We start from the raw sequence: 18,993 nt of genomic DNA, 5'->3' as shown, positions 1-18,993 counted from the left end.
TCAGAAACTGTTACCTGCTCCCTTGCACGCCTTGTAGTCAACCAAGCCTGACTCTAACTTCATTTTTCCATTATTAACCAAAATCCTATATATATATGATATATCCTTGAATGCTTCAAACTAATATTCTGTAGAGTAGGGATCAAAGATGTTGAACACTACATTGGGTTCTAATCATTGAGCATTGTCACGCCCCAACCTGCGAATAAAGACTATTCACGAGTTAGGATGTGAGCCATATCTTAGCTATAAAAATAAAATCTACAACCAAGACATAATGAAAAAATTTACAATAAAATTGATTAATAACTAAAACACAATACATCACAGCACAAAATCTTACATGATAAAACTTGAGTTTACCACATATAATTTATTGAATACACAGCGGAAATAAAATAGTGCATAAATTAATTCACAACAAAAAGTACCAACGAAATAATAATTGAAATGAGTAGCTCTTGCAAATACATAAAATATATGCAATGAGATTCATGAATGTACTCACTCCCTTTTAATCCCATTAATGTTGGATTTATTCTACATAAATCAACCATAAATGGTCTACTATATGTAATAGGAATGTATAAGTTGGAGATCAGTTAAGTTGCGATTTGATTTCCTTATATCAACCCTACATTAAGTGTCTTACATTATAAGTAGGTTTTGATTGAATCCTTAATAATATATGATTATGATATTTTACTTGAGAGCCAAATGAGAGTTTTAGTTTTTCCTTATGGACAGAATCTAAGACTTTTTGGCTAGTATATAAACACCGATCCCTGCTAATCCTAGACACGACAACTAAGGCTTCCCATAGAGCATTGTTATCAAGCTAGGAGTTCGCACAAAAGTTGGTGTTTTCTCTCGATCATGGCAAACGTATCAGAGTTGGTGTTCTCTCAATCATGCATTGGTTGCATGGCTGCTGCACCTTCAACAAGTAAGTGCTTCATATAAATTTATATAATTGTATATCTTGTGTTTTGATCATACAAACAATATGGATAACAATTGGTATCAGAGCCATTGTTTGTATGGTTAAAAAACCAATAAAGAATCAATACCGCATATGTTTTCGATTGATCAACCTGCATGTATAAAGTTATAACTATATTTGATGACTATCGAAAACATTCAGTGTTTGCATAGTTTTTAATTCATGCCAGTTTTAACTGTTCTGCATGATCATTAGTACTTCGGTACTTATAAGGTTGATATGGACATCATCTGCATAATTCAGTTAATCATATTTTCAAGCTACAACCGTTTATCGTGAGAGATTGAATCATGTAGTAAAGTTGTTGTTCATAAAATTGCATTCAATATATGATATAGAGACTGTTCTTCTTGCTCACAAGTGTTGATGGATCATATATGAATGGTATGACATGATTTATGTGCTATATCAGTAGTGAAGGTTCTCATCTTGCTCACAAGTGTTGGAAATCAACATGAAGGTAACTGGTATAACACATAAATCAATGTCAGAAGACATATTGATTCATCTTGCTCACAAGTGTCGAATCAATTTCGTTTTTATAAAGTTTTTGGGATTGGTTTAATCTATGCATGCATGTTGTATATATATTCAGTGATGAATGCTGTGAACACTGTTCAGACCCTAAGTGGAACAAACTACAAAAAGTGGAAACAAGACTTGGAAATCTGTCTGGGATTAATGGATTTAGACATGGCAACAAGGGAAGATTCTCCTCCAGAACCTGCTACAGATGCTACAGTTGATGTCAAATCAAATTATGAAAAGTGGCAGAAGGCTAATCGAATTGCTCTTTTGGTGATCAAGAAGTCCATGTCTGATACAGTGAAAAATTCAAGGAGTTCTTGGCATCTATTGATGAAAAATTCAAGGAGTTCTTGGCATCCCTAAGTCCGAGAATGCCAAGGAGTTCTTGGCATCTATTGATGAAAAATTCAAGGAATCAGATAAGGCAGAAACTGGGAATCTCATGAATGAGCTCATGTGGAAAATGTATAATGGTATAGGTTATGTAAGGGAGCATATATTAAAACTGCTAGATATTGGTGCAAAATTAAATGCTCTCAAGGTCCCTATGAGTGATCCTTTCTTAGTTCATGTGGCACTTCACTCGTTGCCAAATGAGTATTCACAACTGAAAAACACATACAATGCACAAAAGTAAAAGTAGAGTCTGAATGAACCGATTGTGATTTGTGTGCATGAGGAGCAACATATAAGGCATAAATTTTTTGAAAGGAAAGTGAATATGGTGACTGACCACCATAACAATACTACAAGGCAAGATTACAACAAGGGAGCATCAAATCACTCCAAGCTAGGTGCAAACAAAGGTTCCAAAGCTGTCAAAGGCAAGTGTTTTTTCTGCAAGAAGTGGATTGCCAAAAATACAAAAAGTGGATTGACAATGGCAAGGGGAAAGGTAATGTTATGATTTTTAAAGGTGAAGTTTTAGTTTGTTTTGAAACAAATAATATTGAATATGCTTGGGATTCTTGGTGGATTGACAATGGTGCTTCAATACACGTGGCAAATTCATTACAGGGATTCATAAGCAAGAGAGTGCCAAAAAGGGATAAAGTCTTAGTGATCGTTGGGAATGGAGGAAGAGCTGCTGTCAAGTTCATTTGAACAGTTAGAATAAAGTTAGAGTCTGGTTTTACATTAAACCTTGAGAATGTGTACTATGTACCTTCAATTCAAAGGAATCTAGCATCAGTTAGTTAGCTAGTTATGAAGAATTTTGCCTTTTCAATAAATGACAGTGGTTTTTCAATCTATAAAAATTCTCAGCTTGTTGGAAATGGTTTGCATGTTGGTGGGATGTTTAGACTGAATTGCAAAGAGTTAAAACATGTAGCACACATGGTCAGACAAAAGAGATTGAATCAAAATGAGACTTCCTCCACTCTTTGGCACAAAAGATTAGGGCATATTTCAATTGAGAGAATAAAGAACCTACGTAAAAGTGGCATGCTTCCACCACTTGAGTTTGATAATCCAGTTACATGTATTGAATGCATTAAAGGACAAATGGTGAGTTCACACAAGATAGATGCAATAAGAAGTAATGGATTACTAGAGCTTACACACACTGACATATGTGGTCCTTTCCCTATGCCTACGTATGATGGTTATAGGTACTTCATAACATTCATAGATGACCATTTGAGATATTGTTACTTATATTTGCTTACTGAGAAGTCCAGTGCTCTGAATGCTTTTCTTTACAAGGCTAAAGTTGAAAAATAGTTGGATAAGAAAATCAAAACTGTGAGGTCTGACAGAGGTGGTGAATACTATGGAAGATACATTGAACATGGAAGAAATCCAGGACCTTTTGCACTTTATTTGCAAAGTGAAGGAATTGTAGCTCAATATAAAAATCCTGGAACACCACAACAGAATGGTGTTTCTGAGAGAAAGAATCGTACCTTGAAGGAATTGTAGCATTACCAACTTGCCAATGTTTCTATGGGGTGATGCAATTAAAACTGCAAACTATATCTGCAACAGGGCACCAAGCAAGTCTATCACTTCAACACCCTTTGAACTTTGGAACAACAGAAAGCCTAGCTTGTTACCTTTGAGAATATGAGGATGTAAAGTAGAAGCAAAGGCATATAATCCTTATGAAAAGAAGTTAGACTCCAAAACTGTGAGTTGTTATTTCATTGGTTATCCACCAAGAACCAAGGGATATAGATTTTATTGCCCTGGAAATTCTATGTGTTTCATTGAGACAAATAGAGTGAAGTTCATAGAAGAGATGATAAAGGGAGCCTTAAATCACAACTTGGTTTTTGAAAAACAAGATAATCTAATTTACAAGAAAATGTAGAAGGCATTGGTGTAGAGACTTCAAACACAAGTCACAATCTTCTTTTGCCACCAGTTACTGAGAATACTGAGAATGTTGTGCAAAATGATTTAATGGATGTCACTGATAACACCATAGGCAACATGGAAAAACCACATGTTACTAATGATGCTCCATATGAACCAGTATAAGTCACAGAACCAATTCCTGAAGTCCTTGCACCTATGCTTTGAAAATCTACAAGACTGAGGAAGTAAACTATCTCAAATGATTTTGTGCCGTATTTGAGTGAAGCAGATATTAATATTGGTGAATCTGTAACTTATAAGAGGCTATAAGTGGATTGCAGCAAGAAGAGTGGGTGAAAGCCATGGAGAGTGAACTTGAATCCATGAAGAAGAATCAAGTGTGGGAACTTGCAGTGTTACCAAAGGGAGCAAAACCGATCGGATGTAAGTGGGTATATAAGACCAAGAAGGACTCCAATGGAGAAATTGAAAGATTTAAGGCTAGACTTGTAGCCAAGGTATACACTCAACAAGAGGGAATTGATTACAATGAGACATTATCACCAGTCTCAACAAAAGATTCATTCAAGTTTGTAATGGCTTTGGTGGCTCACTATGATCTTTATTTACATCAAATGGATGTAAAAACTGCATTCCTAAATGGCACTTTGGAGGAAGAAACTTATATGTGACAACTTGAGGGATTCATTGATGCTGATGGTAAGGAATTGGTCTGCAAACTCAGGAAGTCGATTTATGGCCTAAAATAGGCCTCAAGACAATGGTACTTGAGCTTTGTTGAAGTTATGCAATCACACAGTTTTATTGAGAATTCTAAAGATGAGTGTATATATTTTAAATCCAGTGGGAGACTCTTCACCATATTGGTGCTTTATGTGGATGATATTTTCATAGCAAGCACTAACTTGACCTTTACTGCATGAAACTAAAATAATACTCAGTGATAACTTTGAGATGAAGGACATGGGTGAAGCCTTTTATGTCTTGGGAATCGAAATCACTCATGACAAAAACAGAGGACTACTTAGGCTATCACATAAGGGGTATATTGAGAAAATACTCAAGAGGTTCAATATGTCAACATGTAGTGGTTGTGATGTACCAGTAACAAAAGGGGATAAGTTGAGTAAACTGCAAAGTCCCAAAATTGAAGCTAAAAAGCTTGAGATGAATGATAAACCACATGCTTCAGTCGTAGGGAGCCTAATGTATGCACAAGTATGCACCAGACCTAACATTGCTTTTGCATTCAGTTTGCTGGGGAGATATCAGTCGAATCCTGGACATGCTTATTGGATTGCAGCAAAAAAGATGCTCAGATATTTGCAAAAAACCAAAGACTATAAATTGGTATACAAGAGAAGTGATATGCTCGAGTTGGTTAGCTACTGTGATTCAGATTTCGCAAGATGTCAAGACTCATTGAAATCAACTTCTAGCTACATTTTTATGATGGCAAGAGGTGCAATCTTGTGGAAAAGTATGAAACAAAAGAACATAGCTACATCTACCATGATGGCAGAATACATGGCTTGCATTGAAGCTACTTCCCAGGCAGTATGGATTGGAAAGTTTATAGAGGGAAAGAGAGTTCTCAATATTGTCATAAATCCGTTGCAGATATTTTGTGACAATACTGTTGCAGTTTTCTATTCAAAGAACAACAAGAGGTCTTTTGGGACCAAACACATGCATATCAAGTACAAGTTGATTAAGGAAAAGATTAAGCAAGGTTCATAAAGATTAGCTATATTGATATTGCATCAATGCTTGTAGATCCCTTGAACAAGCCACTTTCAGTCATGTCTTTGAAGAAGCATGTAGAAAATATGGGATTGATCTCGAACTTTGAGATGCTGAGTTAGTGGGAGTAGAAAATTGTTTTTTAACTGCAGTAAAATAAGTGAGCTAAACTCACTGAGCTTTGAGTTTTGAGATGTGGTTTGTTTCCGAGGTTAGGTTTGAATAAAGATTGTTTTTTTTTTATTTTAATTATTTGTGTTCACATGATGCTTGCATATTTAATTCTTTTGGCATAAGTTTATTTTGGAATAATAAAAGTTTGCGTTGGCAAACATGCAAAATGCTTGAAAAGCATAACATGTCATTTTGGAATGATAAAAGGTTTGCATTGGCAAACATGTGGACTGCTTAAAAGCATAAGTGTGACTTTGGAATGGTAAAAAGTTTGCATTGGTAAACATGTAGACCGTTTAAAAGCATAAGGTGTGACTTATGAAAGTTACGATAAAGTGGACCTGAGATGATACAGAGTAAGACCGTTCTTGAGTTAAAGTTCATCTCTAGATCATAATCTGATGGTTTTCATGTGAATGGTTGACTCAGTGTATGTGATTACGAAGGTTTTGAGATGAAATATCTTTACAACCTTGTTAATCCTACATTGAGAAGTCCATTTGACAGAAATTTGAATTAAGGATGGGATTGGATCGCAGTGATATGGCCATTAAAGAAACAATGACCTCCGACATATGTTTTGAAGCATGATCATTATAATTAGTAGACCAAGTGGAAGAATGTTGGATTTATTCAACATAAATCAACCATAAATGGTCTACTATATGTAATAGGAATGTATAAGTTGGAGATTAGTTAAGTTGCGATTTGATTTACTTATATCAACCCTACATTAAGTGTCTTACATTGTAAGTAGGTTTTGATTGAATCCTTAATAATATATGATTATGATATTTTACTTGAGAGCCAAGAAAAGAGAGTTTTAATTTTGCCTTATAGACGGAATCTAAGACTTTTTGGCTAGTATATAAACACCAATCCCTGCTAACCCTAGACACGACAACTAAGGTTTCCTATAGAGCATTGTCATCAAGCTAGAAGTTCGTAGAAGAGTTGGTGTTTTCTCTTGATCACGACAAACGTACCAGAGTTGGTGTTCTCAATCACGCATTGTTTGCATGGCTACTGCACCTTCAACAAGTAAGTGCTTCATATAAATTTATATAATTGTATATCTTGTGTTTTGATCATACAAACAATATGGATAACAGTCAACACATACCTAAGGCACCTAAGCCTGCACGTTTTATACCATGCTTATACCACTTGGCTTCGAATACCTTAGAATATGAGTTAACTCCCGTTCATCCCTTAACCCAATTTTTGTAATTAAACTCTCAATTTCCACTTTATTAAACAAGTACTTCCACCGATGCCTAATTGTATATTCAAACCCTTCCCTCGATGCCTGACATATACAAGATTTCATTATTTTATAATCAACCAATTTATATACTCAAGCCCTACATCCTACTCCTGACATATACAAGGTTCATTATTTTATATTCAAGGCAAACTTGAGCCCTTGAATATCCTCACAATGCAAAACACTTTACACAACTCAACACAACTCTTTTTCTTGCTTTGCATGAATTTTTATGTATATGTCAGTGTTCATATCGATACCAATACCTACATTTTATCTAACAAGCCTGCAAATTTCAATATAAATCAATTTGATTAGTAAAAAGAGTAATATAATCATAATATTAATAAAATAATAATCTTTAATGTAAATGATAAGCAATATGTTACCATTTCCTCATTTTTTTATTGTTTCAATTTCATTTCCTCCCTCTTGTTCTTTTTCTTCCTTCACCACTTCCCTTCCTCTTCTTTAATATAGCTAAAATTCTACATATATAATAGGAGTCGGATTGCTGAAAAACTTCCATGAAAGGGAGAGAAAGAAACTGGAGATGTTGGCCATGCAAAAAGGTTGGTAGAGAAGGCTAGCTCAACTGAACATCAGCTGTTCGAACTGGGGTACAAGTCAGAACATAGGTTCGATTGTTGTGGCTTTTGGATGTGTTATAGATGAGATGATAAGGAACAACTTTTGTGAAGGAAGTGTTTTGATTGGAGCTCTACAAAATGGAGTTTTGGTGCTCATAACTTGGCTGTCCAGTTTTCTGCGGGATTAGAGACTAAGTTGGTATTTTAAACATATTGGACGATCGCACTGTTGGATTTTCCTGAAAGTTGGATATATCATGGTAGACAGACAGATAAACAACTCTCATGAAGAAAGTACTATGATATAATCTATGGATGATGGTGTTTTGGGCTCTTAAATAGGCTGGACGAATTTCTAGTTGTTTTGGATATCTTTCTTTTGATAGATGAAAATGATGGTGAGTTTGGTGGAGATTTGTTGGGTAAGGTCTCATGTATTTTTTCTGGGATTTGTCTCACACTTTTTGTACATCATTCTCAAGGAAATAAATAGAGATTTTCGATAGTTTGGTGGAAATGCTTCTCATGGCAATGATCTCCCAATGTAAATGCATAAACAACACAAGATTTAAATGGTTCGCCAAATCAACTACATCCACTCGGGTTTGTTTTCATTGTATTTCACTATATATATAGGGACCTACAAATACAATGAAAGATGGCTTAAAGCCCTAAGAACATTTTAAAGAAATATAAGAAGGTAATATGAAAGGGAGAATTGCTTTCTTGTTGGAGTGGTTCCTTCTTCTTTTTTTCTTCTTCTTCGTCTCTCTTTTTCTCCATGTCTTCCGTTGGTTCTTGCTCCTTCCTTTATAAAGATTGCATGACATCTTCATCTCCAAAATATCTCCCAAATGTGCTAATAGAAAGAAACCAAGTGTGGTGCCAATCATTAGACATAAAATGTGTTCCAATACCAAGGCAACAAGTGTTGTCCTAATGATTAAGAATGATAAGTGTTCAAGTGGCAAATCAACAAGTGTCTAGTTAATTATGAACAAATGAATATCATGCAAGATGTTCCTTGCATCAAAAGCCACGTCCAAACTCTAAGGAATATGAATCCCACCCGTTCTCACCTCCTTGGAAGATTTGGAACAAAATTGAATAGAGAATATTGTAGCCAAATGATTAAGATTCCTCTTAACCTTGTGAATCATCACTCTAAAACCACAAAATATTGCCAACTCATGCAGTTAGTCACACATATAAGCCAAAGGCTTCCCACCTCCACATTTTGGAGTGGTGAATAATCACCAATCATTAACTCCTAATGATTACAAACTTTCCACCTCAACCTATCTAGAGTAGTGACTAACCCCTCCTCTTTATTCTCTAATGGTTGCCAAAGCGCCACTTAGCCTTTGTGAGAAAAGTAAAGCCAAACTCATCATAATCTCCTTCTCCAATTCAAACTAAAAATATCTCTAATTACATATGAACATGAAATACTACTAGCTAGTTTTTGAAATAATTTGTAGCAAAAACTATTTTACATATCGAAAGTAGGTTCTTGCATAAAAGAAATCTAATAAAATCATTACGTAAAAATAATTACCCACACACACACACACACACACACACACATATAACCATTTTTTTTAATACGGGGTATTACAAGCATCAACGTGATTCCCCTCTGACTCGAGAGCTCATAAAAAAAACCCAGCTCAAACTGTGTACAATACTGTGAAATGCTTACAAAAAGAGATTCTACCAAAGTATATGGTGGTACCTGTGTGTGCCTGAGGTTGGTAGAGATTTGAGGACTGCCTAGTATTTTAAAGTCTTTTAAAATCCTCTCAAATCCGAGATTGACTACACCCCCTAATATACAATCATCTTGTTACTTTTCAACGAATTCAACAATCATTATTTTAATTAACTATATTATGGTAGCAACAATCCGCTGTTTTCAGTCTTGATAAATTTGTACCTACAAAGCAATCAACACTTTTAATCAAATACCAAAGCCTCACGTTGAATCATTGATGCCTAAGTTAGTTTTTCTAGAAAGAGTAAGTGTTTAAGGCTTATATTCTTAGCAAAAAACTTACTGAAACTTGGAGGTGATGAGGGTATTTATAAGAGGTAGTGGCATGCCATGCTGAAGGTTTTGTCCTATACATGGCAGCTTCCTATTGGCTAAGTTATGTGATGTGCAAGGAAATGGTATTTCCAAGATATTAATTAGGAGATAATATCTTAATGGGAATATCCCAAATTGATTGAGAGTTCTGCCTATTTAATGAGAGTAGTCTTGTCATACTTGAGTAAAAGTTCACATGTCGCCTCCATGATTTTTGTGATTATTTTTTGTTCCACAAATGCCCCTACATATGTTAAAAATAATTAAATATTTTATTAATTGTTTAGTCACGTGACACAAGTTGGCAGCCATGTCATGTATGAGATTAAAATGAAACACTAAGTAAATGTATGAAATTGAAATGTTTTAAAGATTTTTTATGAGGTTACAATTGACTTTGAGGAACTAAAATGTAATTTAACTTTATATTTACTATAGCGGATGCACCCAATACACTCGAGTTCAAAGCCCTACTACCGTTTCAATTAATTAAAAGTAAAACTAGTTTTGTTAGACCATTTTCATTAGTTTTCTAAATATACTAGCTAACATGTTATCGTACATCCCTCCTAAAACATATATATATATATATATACACATTTTAAATTAATGCACCGTCAGTAGCCTTGATGAGATGTCACGTGTCTCTTATTCAAACTTGGTAACATACGAGACACACACACAATAAACGAGAGGATTTATGCGGTAATTTAAGAAACACTATAATAAACATGATATTCTGGTCTCACTAAATATGGGATTCCAAATTTAGGGTAATAAATACCCTCCTATTATGGAAACAAGATCATCTTCAAGATTATAATTTGAAAGTTCGTTGCGATCAGTCTGTTAATTTTGTTAAAATTTGGTTGATACGGCCACATAACTAAATTACTCAATAAAAATATAAACCCATGTTGGCGCACACCAAAATTATACAAATCATTGGAGCGTTTACAAAATTAAAAAAAAAAAAAAAACAATTAAAAGTTTCACATATTTGTAATTTTGTATAATTTCAATAAAAATTTGAAAAAAAATGTTAAAAACTAACATGCAGCCAAATTATGAAATCTAAGATAAAATCTTTCTTGTACCCAAAAACAGAATAACAGAGTGACGTGGTGAAAGAATCCGAGAGCTCACCAAACACTCTGTGCGCCTTGTCGTGTCATATATAAATACCCAGAGGAACAGCGTCTTCTTCCCTCCGATCTCCGATCTCTCTCTGGTCACTCAATTTAGGGTTTTCTGATCCTCTCTGCAACTGTAATTTAGGGTTTGGAGCGAAATCTTAGCTTCCTGTCGTTCGCATATAATCTCCCTCATTCAAGTCAAATTTTCAAATTTCTAGGGTTCTGGTATTCGATTTTGTTTAGATATCTCAGCTATTCGATATGTAAGTGCGTATATAGCTTACAATTGGGAATTTTGTTTTGGATTTTGATGATAAATTTGTTGCCTTAGGGTTTTGATAAGAGTGAATTTGGAAGGGACGTTGTAGAATTTGGCTTTTTGTGGTAAAGTAGATTGTTTGGTGCTCGAGAATTTGCTCAGCTATGGCTTCATACCGGCCATTCCCACCCCAATCATCGTTCGCGCCACCACCAAATCAAAACCCTCTACCGCCAGCACCGCCGCTACCGCAACAGCGAGGCAGTCAGTATAACCAGAATTGGGGATATAATGCTAGTAGTGGTGGTTCTGGTGGCAGCGATGGGGCTGTTCCGGCGGCTCCTTCTTCGTATCCACCAAATTACAATTACCAGCATAGTAGTTATGCCCCTCCAAGAACTCAACACCCTCGTCCACCACCACAATACAACTATCAACCACCGCCTCCACCACCACCCGAGTCTTCATACCCACCACCACCGCCCCCTCAAGCTCCTCCAGTGGGGCAAAGTAATATGCCATTACAGCCTCCGCAAGCCCCCATGTACTACCAGAATTCTCAGTATAGTCACCAGTCAATCCAGCAGCCGCCACCACCTCCGCCCCCACCACCTTTGTCCCCGAATTCTTCGGTACCACCGCCACCACCTCCCCCTGGTTCACCTCCACCACCGCCTCCTCAAAGTAAGGATAGTGGGGTAGATAGGGGATCCCATGACAAAGGGGCTTCCAGAGAGGCATCACTTTCTGGGAGGCGTGAACGTGGGCATATGAATCATGGGGTTCCTGAAAAACAGCAGAAGCCCCCTGTTCCTTCAGTGCCAGCAAAAAAAGCAAATGGGCCGCCAGGGAGAGTGGAAACGGAGGAAGAGAGGAGATTAAGGAAGAAGAGAGAGTTTGAGAAACAAAGGCAAGAAGAGAAGCATAGGCAGCAGCTGAAGGATTCCCAAAACTCAGTTGTGCAGAAGACGCATATGTTGTCTTCTGGGAAGGGACATGGTTCCATTGGTGGGTCGCGAATGGGGGAAAGGAGAGCTACTCCATTTTTGAGTGGTGAGAGGACTGAAAATAGGCTAAAGAAGCCAACGACATTTGTATGCAAGTTGAAGTAAGTATGCTAACAATTACCTTTGTTTGAAGAACATAAATTTGCCCTTTCTAATTGAACTCAATCTTTTTCTGTTTTAATGGAAACCGACTTCAAACCTTGATACCTCCATACCGATTTGATAATATGATGATAATTCATTCCCTAACAGTTTAAGTTGAACTGCTACTCATTTGATTCTATATGTTTAGTGGAACATAATGATCTTTTAAGCAATATAACATGTTTTAAAATGTAACCTTGTCTCAAACTACCGACGGTATGTCACAGTCAATCTCATATGTCCTAGATGTCTGAACAACATTCTTTTAGTCTACTCCGAAGAAAAATAGAACAAAATAATTTTAGTTTGAAATAGTGTCCGCTCACCACTCTGTGTTTACTCCTATGATGACTCTAATTAAATTGTCTTTTCTTTGAAGATTCAGGAATGAACTTCCAGATCCTAGTGCACAGCCAAAGCTTATGTCATTGAAGAAAGAGAAAGATCAGTAAGTCATCTCTTCTGTTGTTCAACCATCTAGACAATTATGCATTTAGGCTTGCCCTTGTTGTAATGCGTGTTCACTGGTTCATGGACTTTTGAGTATGCAAGAATGAGTAACTGGCAGTTTATGAAATTTTAACTGTTAGAATATAAAATCCAGAAAAGATTGGTGTGGTGGGGGACACTAATTTACATGGCTCGGCTTAGTTTTAAATCTTTTGAGGAAACTAATAGTCTAGGTTGAGTTGATTTTTTCATGTTTTAACACCCACTCTACGGTTTAAGTATCACTGGGATTCTGGGATCAAGCATGTTTTTAAGTTATTGTTGAAGCTTGGACTATGGGAACCAATTCTTATGGTTCAACTAATGACTTTATGACATATGATCGGCTGTTTAATTGTTATCCTTATTCCTTTGTTATCAAATTATCGAATTTCATGATCAAATTCAATTATTATTTTGTGGTAACTTTTACAATCTTCCCTCCCTCCCCCAGATATACAAAATACACAATAACATCGTTGGAGAAAACATACAAGCCCAAGCTTTTCGTTGAGCCAGATCTTGGGATTCCTCTTGACCTACTCGACCTCAGTGTATACAAGTATCATACTCAACCCTAAAGTTTTTAAGATCAATAGTTTTGTATTGCAAGACAATTCCGAACATATGTTTTTACTGGTTCAATCAGTCCTCCTCCTCCAAGTGTTAGACTACCCCTTGCTTTGGAAGATGAGGAATTATTGCGGGATGATGTAGCAGTGACACCTGTGAAAAAGGATGGCATCAGAAGAAAAGAGCGGCCTACTGATAAAGGGGTTGCATGGCTAGTTAAAACCCAATATATATCTCCTCTTAGCATGGAGTCTGCAAGACAGGTAGTCAAACAATGCTCTATTTTAGATGAGAAATATGTCTTTAAATTATTGGTAAGCTATGTTATAATTATGTGCATTGCCATCTACAGTCTTTAACTGAAAAACAAGCAAAAGAACTGCGGGAAATGAAGGGTCGCAACATTTTGGAGAAACTCAATGACAGGTTGCTCCGTGCCCACCTACTCTTGTGATTGTGAAACTAATATTTATTATTTATTGACTAATTATAATGAATCATTTTTCAGGGAAAGACAAATCAAGGAAATTGAGGCATCATTTGAGGCCTGCAAGTCACGACCTGTTCATGCAACCAACAAGAACTTATACGCTGAAGAGGTTCTACCTCTGTTGCCTGATTTTGACCGGTATGTAATATTTAATGTTCTATTAACATGATGATATATCCTTTTATTGCTGATCTATATAAGTAAAGTCATTATACGTGGTGGCAATGGAGTATGGTTAAGTCAAGCTGTGCTGTTTATTAACAGCTTGTTATTTTAGGCGCCAGACACTTAGAAATCAGAAGCATCTATGTTCATAAATGGGCGTGCGTACATGCAGATTGTAGATATTATTTCAGTGATGACAAATCTGAGAATGAACAATTGGGCTGGTGGCTGATTAATTAAATACCTAAAGCATTTACTTAAAGAAATTGTATTGCCTCTAGAATGTTCATATTTACTTAGGGCTGTTACTGATGATTCTTTTGTAACAGGTACGACGACCAATTTGTCCTTGCAGCATTTGATGGTGCTCCTACTGCTGATTCAGAAATCTACAGCAAGTTGGACCAGTCGGTTCATGATGCCTATGAATCAAGAGTGAGTTGGGGTTATGATGCATGCAACCAGTTTTTTGTCGTAAATTTTAGATGTTCAAACCTTCCATTTTCAATGTCTTGGGCATTGCAGTCTATAACATTGTTTAGAAGTGAAAGCCCCAAAATCTGTGAAGTATAATAGAATTAAAAAAAACTAATAGAAGACCAACATGTTTGTATGAATTGAAGACCAACATATTTGTACGAATTGGTCTGGTTAAAGCTCTGGCAGGCAAACAAGAAAAACTAATAGAACCTGTATCCACTTCGTCTCCCACTAAAAAAATTACCCAGGTTTGCTCCTAACCATATTTCAAACAGTATTCCTTCACTTCCTGTTAATGTGTCTTAGGTGGTTGCTTATTCGTTTTGGTTGGGAAACAATTAATAATGCATGTAAGTGCCATCGCACAACATAATGTCCCTAGCTTTAGATGAATTTGAATGTTTTCATATTTCTCCAAAGTTGTACTTAGAATATTTTCATGTTTCTTCAGCATCCAATAATTGGCTAGTAATCTGTTATGATCTCATCCATTACAGGCCATAATGAAAAGTTATAAGGTAACAGGTGTAGATCCAGCTAATCCTGAGAAATTTTTGGCTTACATGGTCCCTTCACCGAATGAGGTAGGCATGCTTGTTTTGAGAACATTAGCATTAACAGTTTATAGCTGCTCTTGGGGCTCATATATTATTTACCATTTCAATCGTGGCAGCTATCAAAAGATCCCTATGATGAATCTGAAGATGTTTCATATTCTTGGGTTCGCGAGTATCATTACGATGTATGTACCTTGTCCACAGTTTAAGAAGTTAATAAGTTTGACTTTTTGACTGTTTATTTAATAACAAGCCTATTCATGTCTCAACAGGTAAGAGGTGATGATGTCCACGACCCCACAACGTACCTTGTTTCCTTTGATGATGATGAAGCACGCTATGCGGTATCCCCTCGAATCGAGAATTTAATCTTTAATTATGCATGCACGTATTTCCTGATCTTTGTTTTTGGAGAAGTCTTCAAAGGTATCGTTGTTATAAATTTTCCATTACAATGCAGCCCCTTCCCACAAAGCTTGTTTTAAGAAAAAAGAGATCCAAAGAGGTAAAAACCAGTGATGAAGTTGAGCATTTTCCTGCACCTGCAAGAGTGACGGTTAGGCGGAGACCAACTGTTGCGTCAATTGAACTAAAGGATGCAGGGGTATGAGAACCTATTTGTTGAAATTTAAATTTCTTTGGGGTAATATAGGGTTTTAATAATCGAATGATTGTAATTGCATGACTTGCCGCTGTTTTCAGGATTATTCAAGGGGATCTGTATCAAAATTGAGAACAAGAGGCTATGATGTTGAAGATACCCTTGAAAGGCCACAAAAGATTGCACGACACCAAGATATGGATGAATATAGTGGTGGTGACGATGATTTATCTGATTAATTTCTCCGTTGATGCAAATGTCGCTGACTGTCGTGAAGGCTGGCAACTTATCTGGAATCTGCCCAATTGCAATCGGATATCAATGCAAAGTAAAGGCAAGTTCGAACTCATTTGACAGCTTGTTTTTGGGACGTCCATTCGATCTTCAAAATATCTGCACGTATCGTTAGCCAGAAGACATTTTTCCTCAGATACCATGAAATGGTAAGATGAAAAAGAAACCTTGTAAAGAAGTTAGACGTGTTTTAGAACGTTTTGATTTGAATATAGTGCTCTCGAGTTCATCCAGAAAGAATAGGTTTTCCCTCCCACCAGTTCTAATCCATGTCTTTTACTTGATTAGGTAATATGGTATTCAGCAATAAATTGTGCGCCTGCTTGTTTTATTGAATATTTGATTTTGTTATTAATATATTACGTACTTTACAGAGGTATTTGTCCGTTCACCCTCTCGCTAGAGCTGCAAATTTTTCTTCTAAACTTTAATTTTAGCCGATTACTCTTCTGAACTTTTATAATTAGCTAATTTCCGCTCTGAACTTTAACTTTAGCTGATTACCTCTCTAAACTTTTATAAATAGCTAATTTCCCCCTTACCGTTAGATTTTAAAAATTTTCATCATTTTTGCCCTCATATTGTTATGTATTGTTTGCGTGATCAAAATGATGGGAAAAGTAGATGAGATTTTTTAAAATCTAGCGTCAGGAGGGAGAATTGGCTATTTATAAAAGTTCTAGCAGGTAATCGGCTAAAATTAAAGTTCAAGGAGGAAATTGGCTAATATAAAAGTTCAGGGGATAATCAGTTAAAATTAAAATTTACGGGAAAAATTGATAACTCTATATAAGTTCCAGGGGCAAATCCACAAATATGCCTTCTTTACCTCAAGTCAATTACTCAGATTATGGCCTACATTGCATTTTAAGCAGCTTAGATTCGCTCGTAAAATTCTATTGGATTTTGGGACGAGCATCTACTTTGCCGTAACCGTCCAAACCAAAGCGTACTTAAGGCGTCTGTAGCATTCCTTTTTGTCTAAGATTTCTGAGTATGAATTTTTGGCGAGTTTTGGGTCCGGTGGCTGGCAAAAGGTCCCAGGGGTCAGGAAAGAGATCCTCTCTAGATTCCTTCTATCAAATCCACCAATTTGGATTCTTGAAATTTGATTCAACGTCTAAAAATAGGCCTTCTTTAAAAGTTATAATAACTTTAGTCGTTCAATCAAATTTCAAGAATTATAATCATCATCTCCGCACATGGGTGGAAGAGTTAAGCAAGCCGCAGCTGGGTCCGTTGGATCAAAGTGCTGTTAATAATTGAATGATTGTTAACAGCACATGTACAAAAACAACAAAAACAACAAAAAAAAAAAAAAAAAAAAAAAAAAAAAAAAAAAAAAACCAAACACTCAACAACTTTATTTTATAGCTTTTTATTCTCACGGCACAATAGAAGTTTTTTTTAAAAAAGGGAATTGTTATTAGCACTCCAAAAATCTCATTCTACACTCCAAACTTTCTATATTAGGAAAAACAAATACACTTGTGTGGAGTGTAGAATAAGATTTTTGGAGTGCCAATAACACTTCCCTTAAAAAACACAACAATACCAAACTAGTTCTAAATTTACACTCTACCGACAATAAGAGCTCGCTGAAGCTAAAACATTCATGGAAGTGAATTGGGGGATTTAGTGCCCTTGCTATATTGAACAATGTAAAACATTCTACAGAAAACTAAGTTGCCTCTTCACGTAATCGCCTAGCTGCCAACACAACTACGCTGTGTATTCGAATATTTACAACTACTCAAACGCTCAACAAGTACAAGCTGTTGTACGTACAACGATGAGCGATCCCCACACTGTAAGACGTTGAATTCACAGCACGATTCGATTTGTTGAGCTAGCGTTGGAAAAGTCGATTACCCTAACCATGTTCAGTTGTGAATGGAGTCCCAGGGAAGTGAGTGTATAAAACTACAGAAGGAGTAACAATTCTATTTAAGCTCCATGCAATTCTGTATATTTGCATGCGTGTGTGAAATGTTGATCGACATTTCACATTAATGATCATCATATATTGCTGAAAAGAGACAAAAACAGAAAGAAGAACACAAACAAGCTGAAGAAAGCTAGACAGGAGAAATACCTGCGATGCAACTTCATTGGGATGGTGCACTAAAAGGCATTGCAAAAGACCAAAGCAAAGCTGCAACATAATTTGGAGATGGAAGTCAAGCATATTTGTTTTCTTAGTCATTGGCTATACATTTAACAGCCAGGTATTTTTTCTTCGTCCAATTTCCTAGGCACTAAGAATGGCATCCACAAACCCTACCTTTCTGTCATGGTTCCCTAAAGCTTGCACCTGTAGGGACTCTAGGTAAGTCTTAGCAACAACTTTTGCATCACCAGCAGAGACCATTCCAGCATTAGCTTTCCTCCTCAGCAGCGCCAAGAAACCAACAAGTGCACCACGTAAAGCTCTCCAATCTGCCTGATAAAGAATGATATCACTAATTTACTTTGGAGAAAGCAAAAATACAACGCCACAAAACAGAGGTTCCAGAATAAATGAGCCAACGCACCAGTCTGTCTGTGAAGAACCCTACAAGCTATGAATAATTGCACTATCTAGTGGCTTTGATGACAGCACCGTTACAACTTCTGCCAGAAGAAGGATACCATGTCCCAAGAAGTTTGTCTTGGAATTTATCCTTTTCAGTACTAAGAAGAGAAAATTATAGGGAAAAAAATCTTGCAATCCGGGATTGTAGAGCGACACTATTTGTGCAGCTGCAAACTTGTCGGAGAAAGAAGAGGGTAACATAACTCAAGGATATGAGTTTTATTTTATTGATGAGTATAATTAATTAAGGGGCATCGCATGCTGCCCTTAGCTTAGTTTACTTGCAAAATAGATGCTTGTTTTATGGTTTTCTGTAAGAAAAAATGTGAAAGAGTTTATAACCAAATATACATGTTTTGAGACCAAACCATACAGCGGTTGATGAATTAAGCATTCCAGTTACTGAAGCTGTGTGTGCCTAGCTTCTGTCTCTCACTTGTTTATGCACTGTTCATGCGGGTACTGCTTCCGCAACCCAAGTTTCTTCCTTCTCTTGTCTATTTGTAT

At 36.3% G+C, this 18,993-nt stretch overlaps 2 protein-coding genes across 2 annotated transcripts; both read left to right on the top strand.

The window, feature by feature from the left end:
- The first annotated feature begins 1,600 nt into the window (after nucleotides 1-1,600).
- Nucleotides 1,601-2,168, top strand: LOC125477004. Its single transcript, XM_048583734.1, has 2 exons — nucleotides 1,601-1,844; nucleotides 1,951-2,168. The coding sequence occupies exons 1-2, from the start codon at nucleotides 1,601-1,603 to the stop codon at nucleotides 2,166-2,168; spliced, it is 462 nt and encodes a 153-aa protein (XP_048439691.1).
- Nucleotides 2,169-10,834: 8,666 nt separating this feature from the next.
- LOC125477058 (protein PAF1 homolog) lies at nucleotides 10,835-16,290 on the top strand. The gene is made up of 12 exons (XM_048583826.1): nucleotides 10,835-12,219; nucleotides 12,642-12,710; nucleotides 13,206-13,313; nucleotides 13,401-13,587; nucleotides 13,677-13,750; nucleotides 13,833-13,952; nucleotides 14,309-14,414; nucleotides 14,957-15,043; nucleotides 15,133-15,201; nucleotides 15,289-15,360; nucleotides 15,477-15,620; nucleotides 15,719-16,290. Exons 1-12 carry the CDS (start codon nucleotides 11,276-11,278, stop codon nucleotides 15,854-15,856), a joined length of 2,118 nt encoding a protein of 705 aa, XP_048439783.1. The 5' UTR covers nucleotides 10,835-11,275; the 3' UTR covers nucleotides 15,857-16,290.
- The last annotated feature ends 2,703 nt before the right edge of the window (nucleotides 16,291-18,993 follow it).

Source organism: the organism of the source record quoted next, unplaced genomic scaffold (assembly GCF_019419815.1).
Source record: "Pyrus x bretschneideri cultivar Hongxiangsu unplaced genomic scaffold, Pyrus_bretschneideri_v1 Contig20, whole genome shotgun sequence".
NCBI lineage: Eukaryota > Viridiplantae > Streptophyta > Magnoliopsida > Rosales > Rosaceae > Pyrus > Pyrus x bretschneideri.
This window is presented reverse-complemented; position numbering and strand designations above follow the sequence as displayed.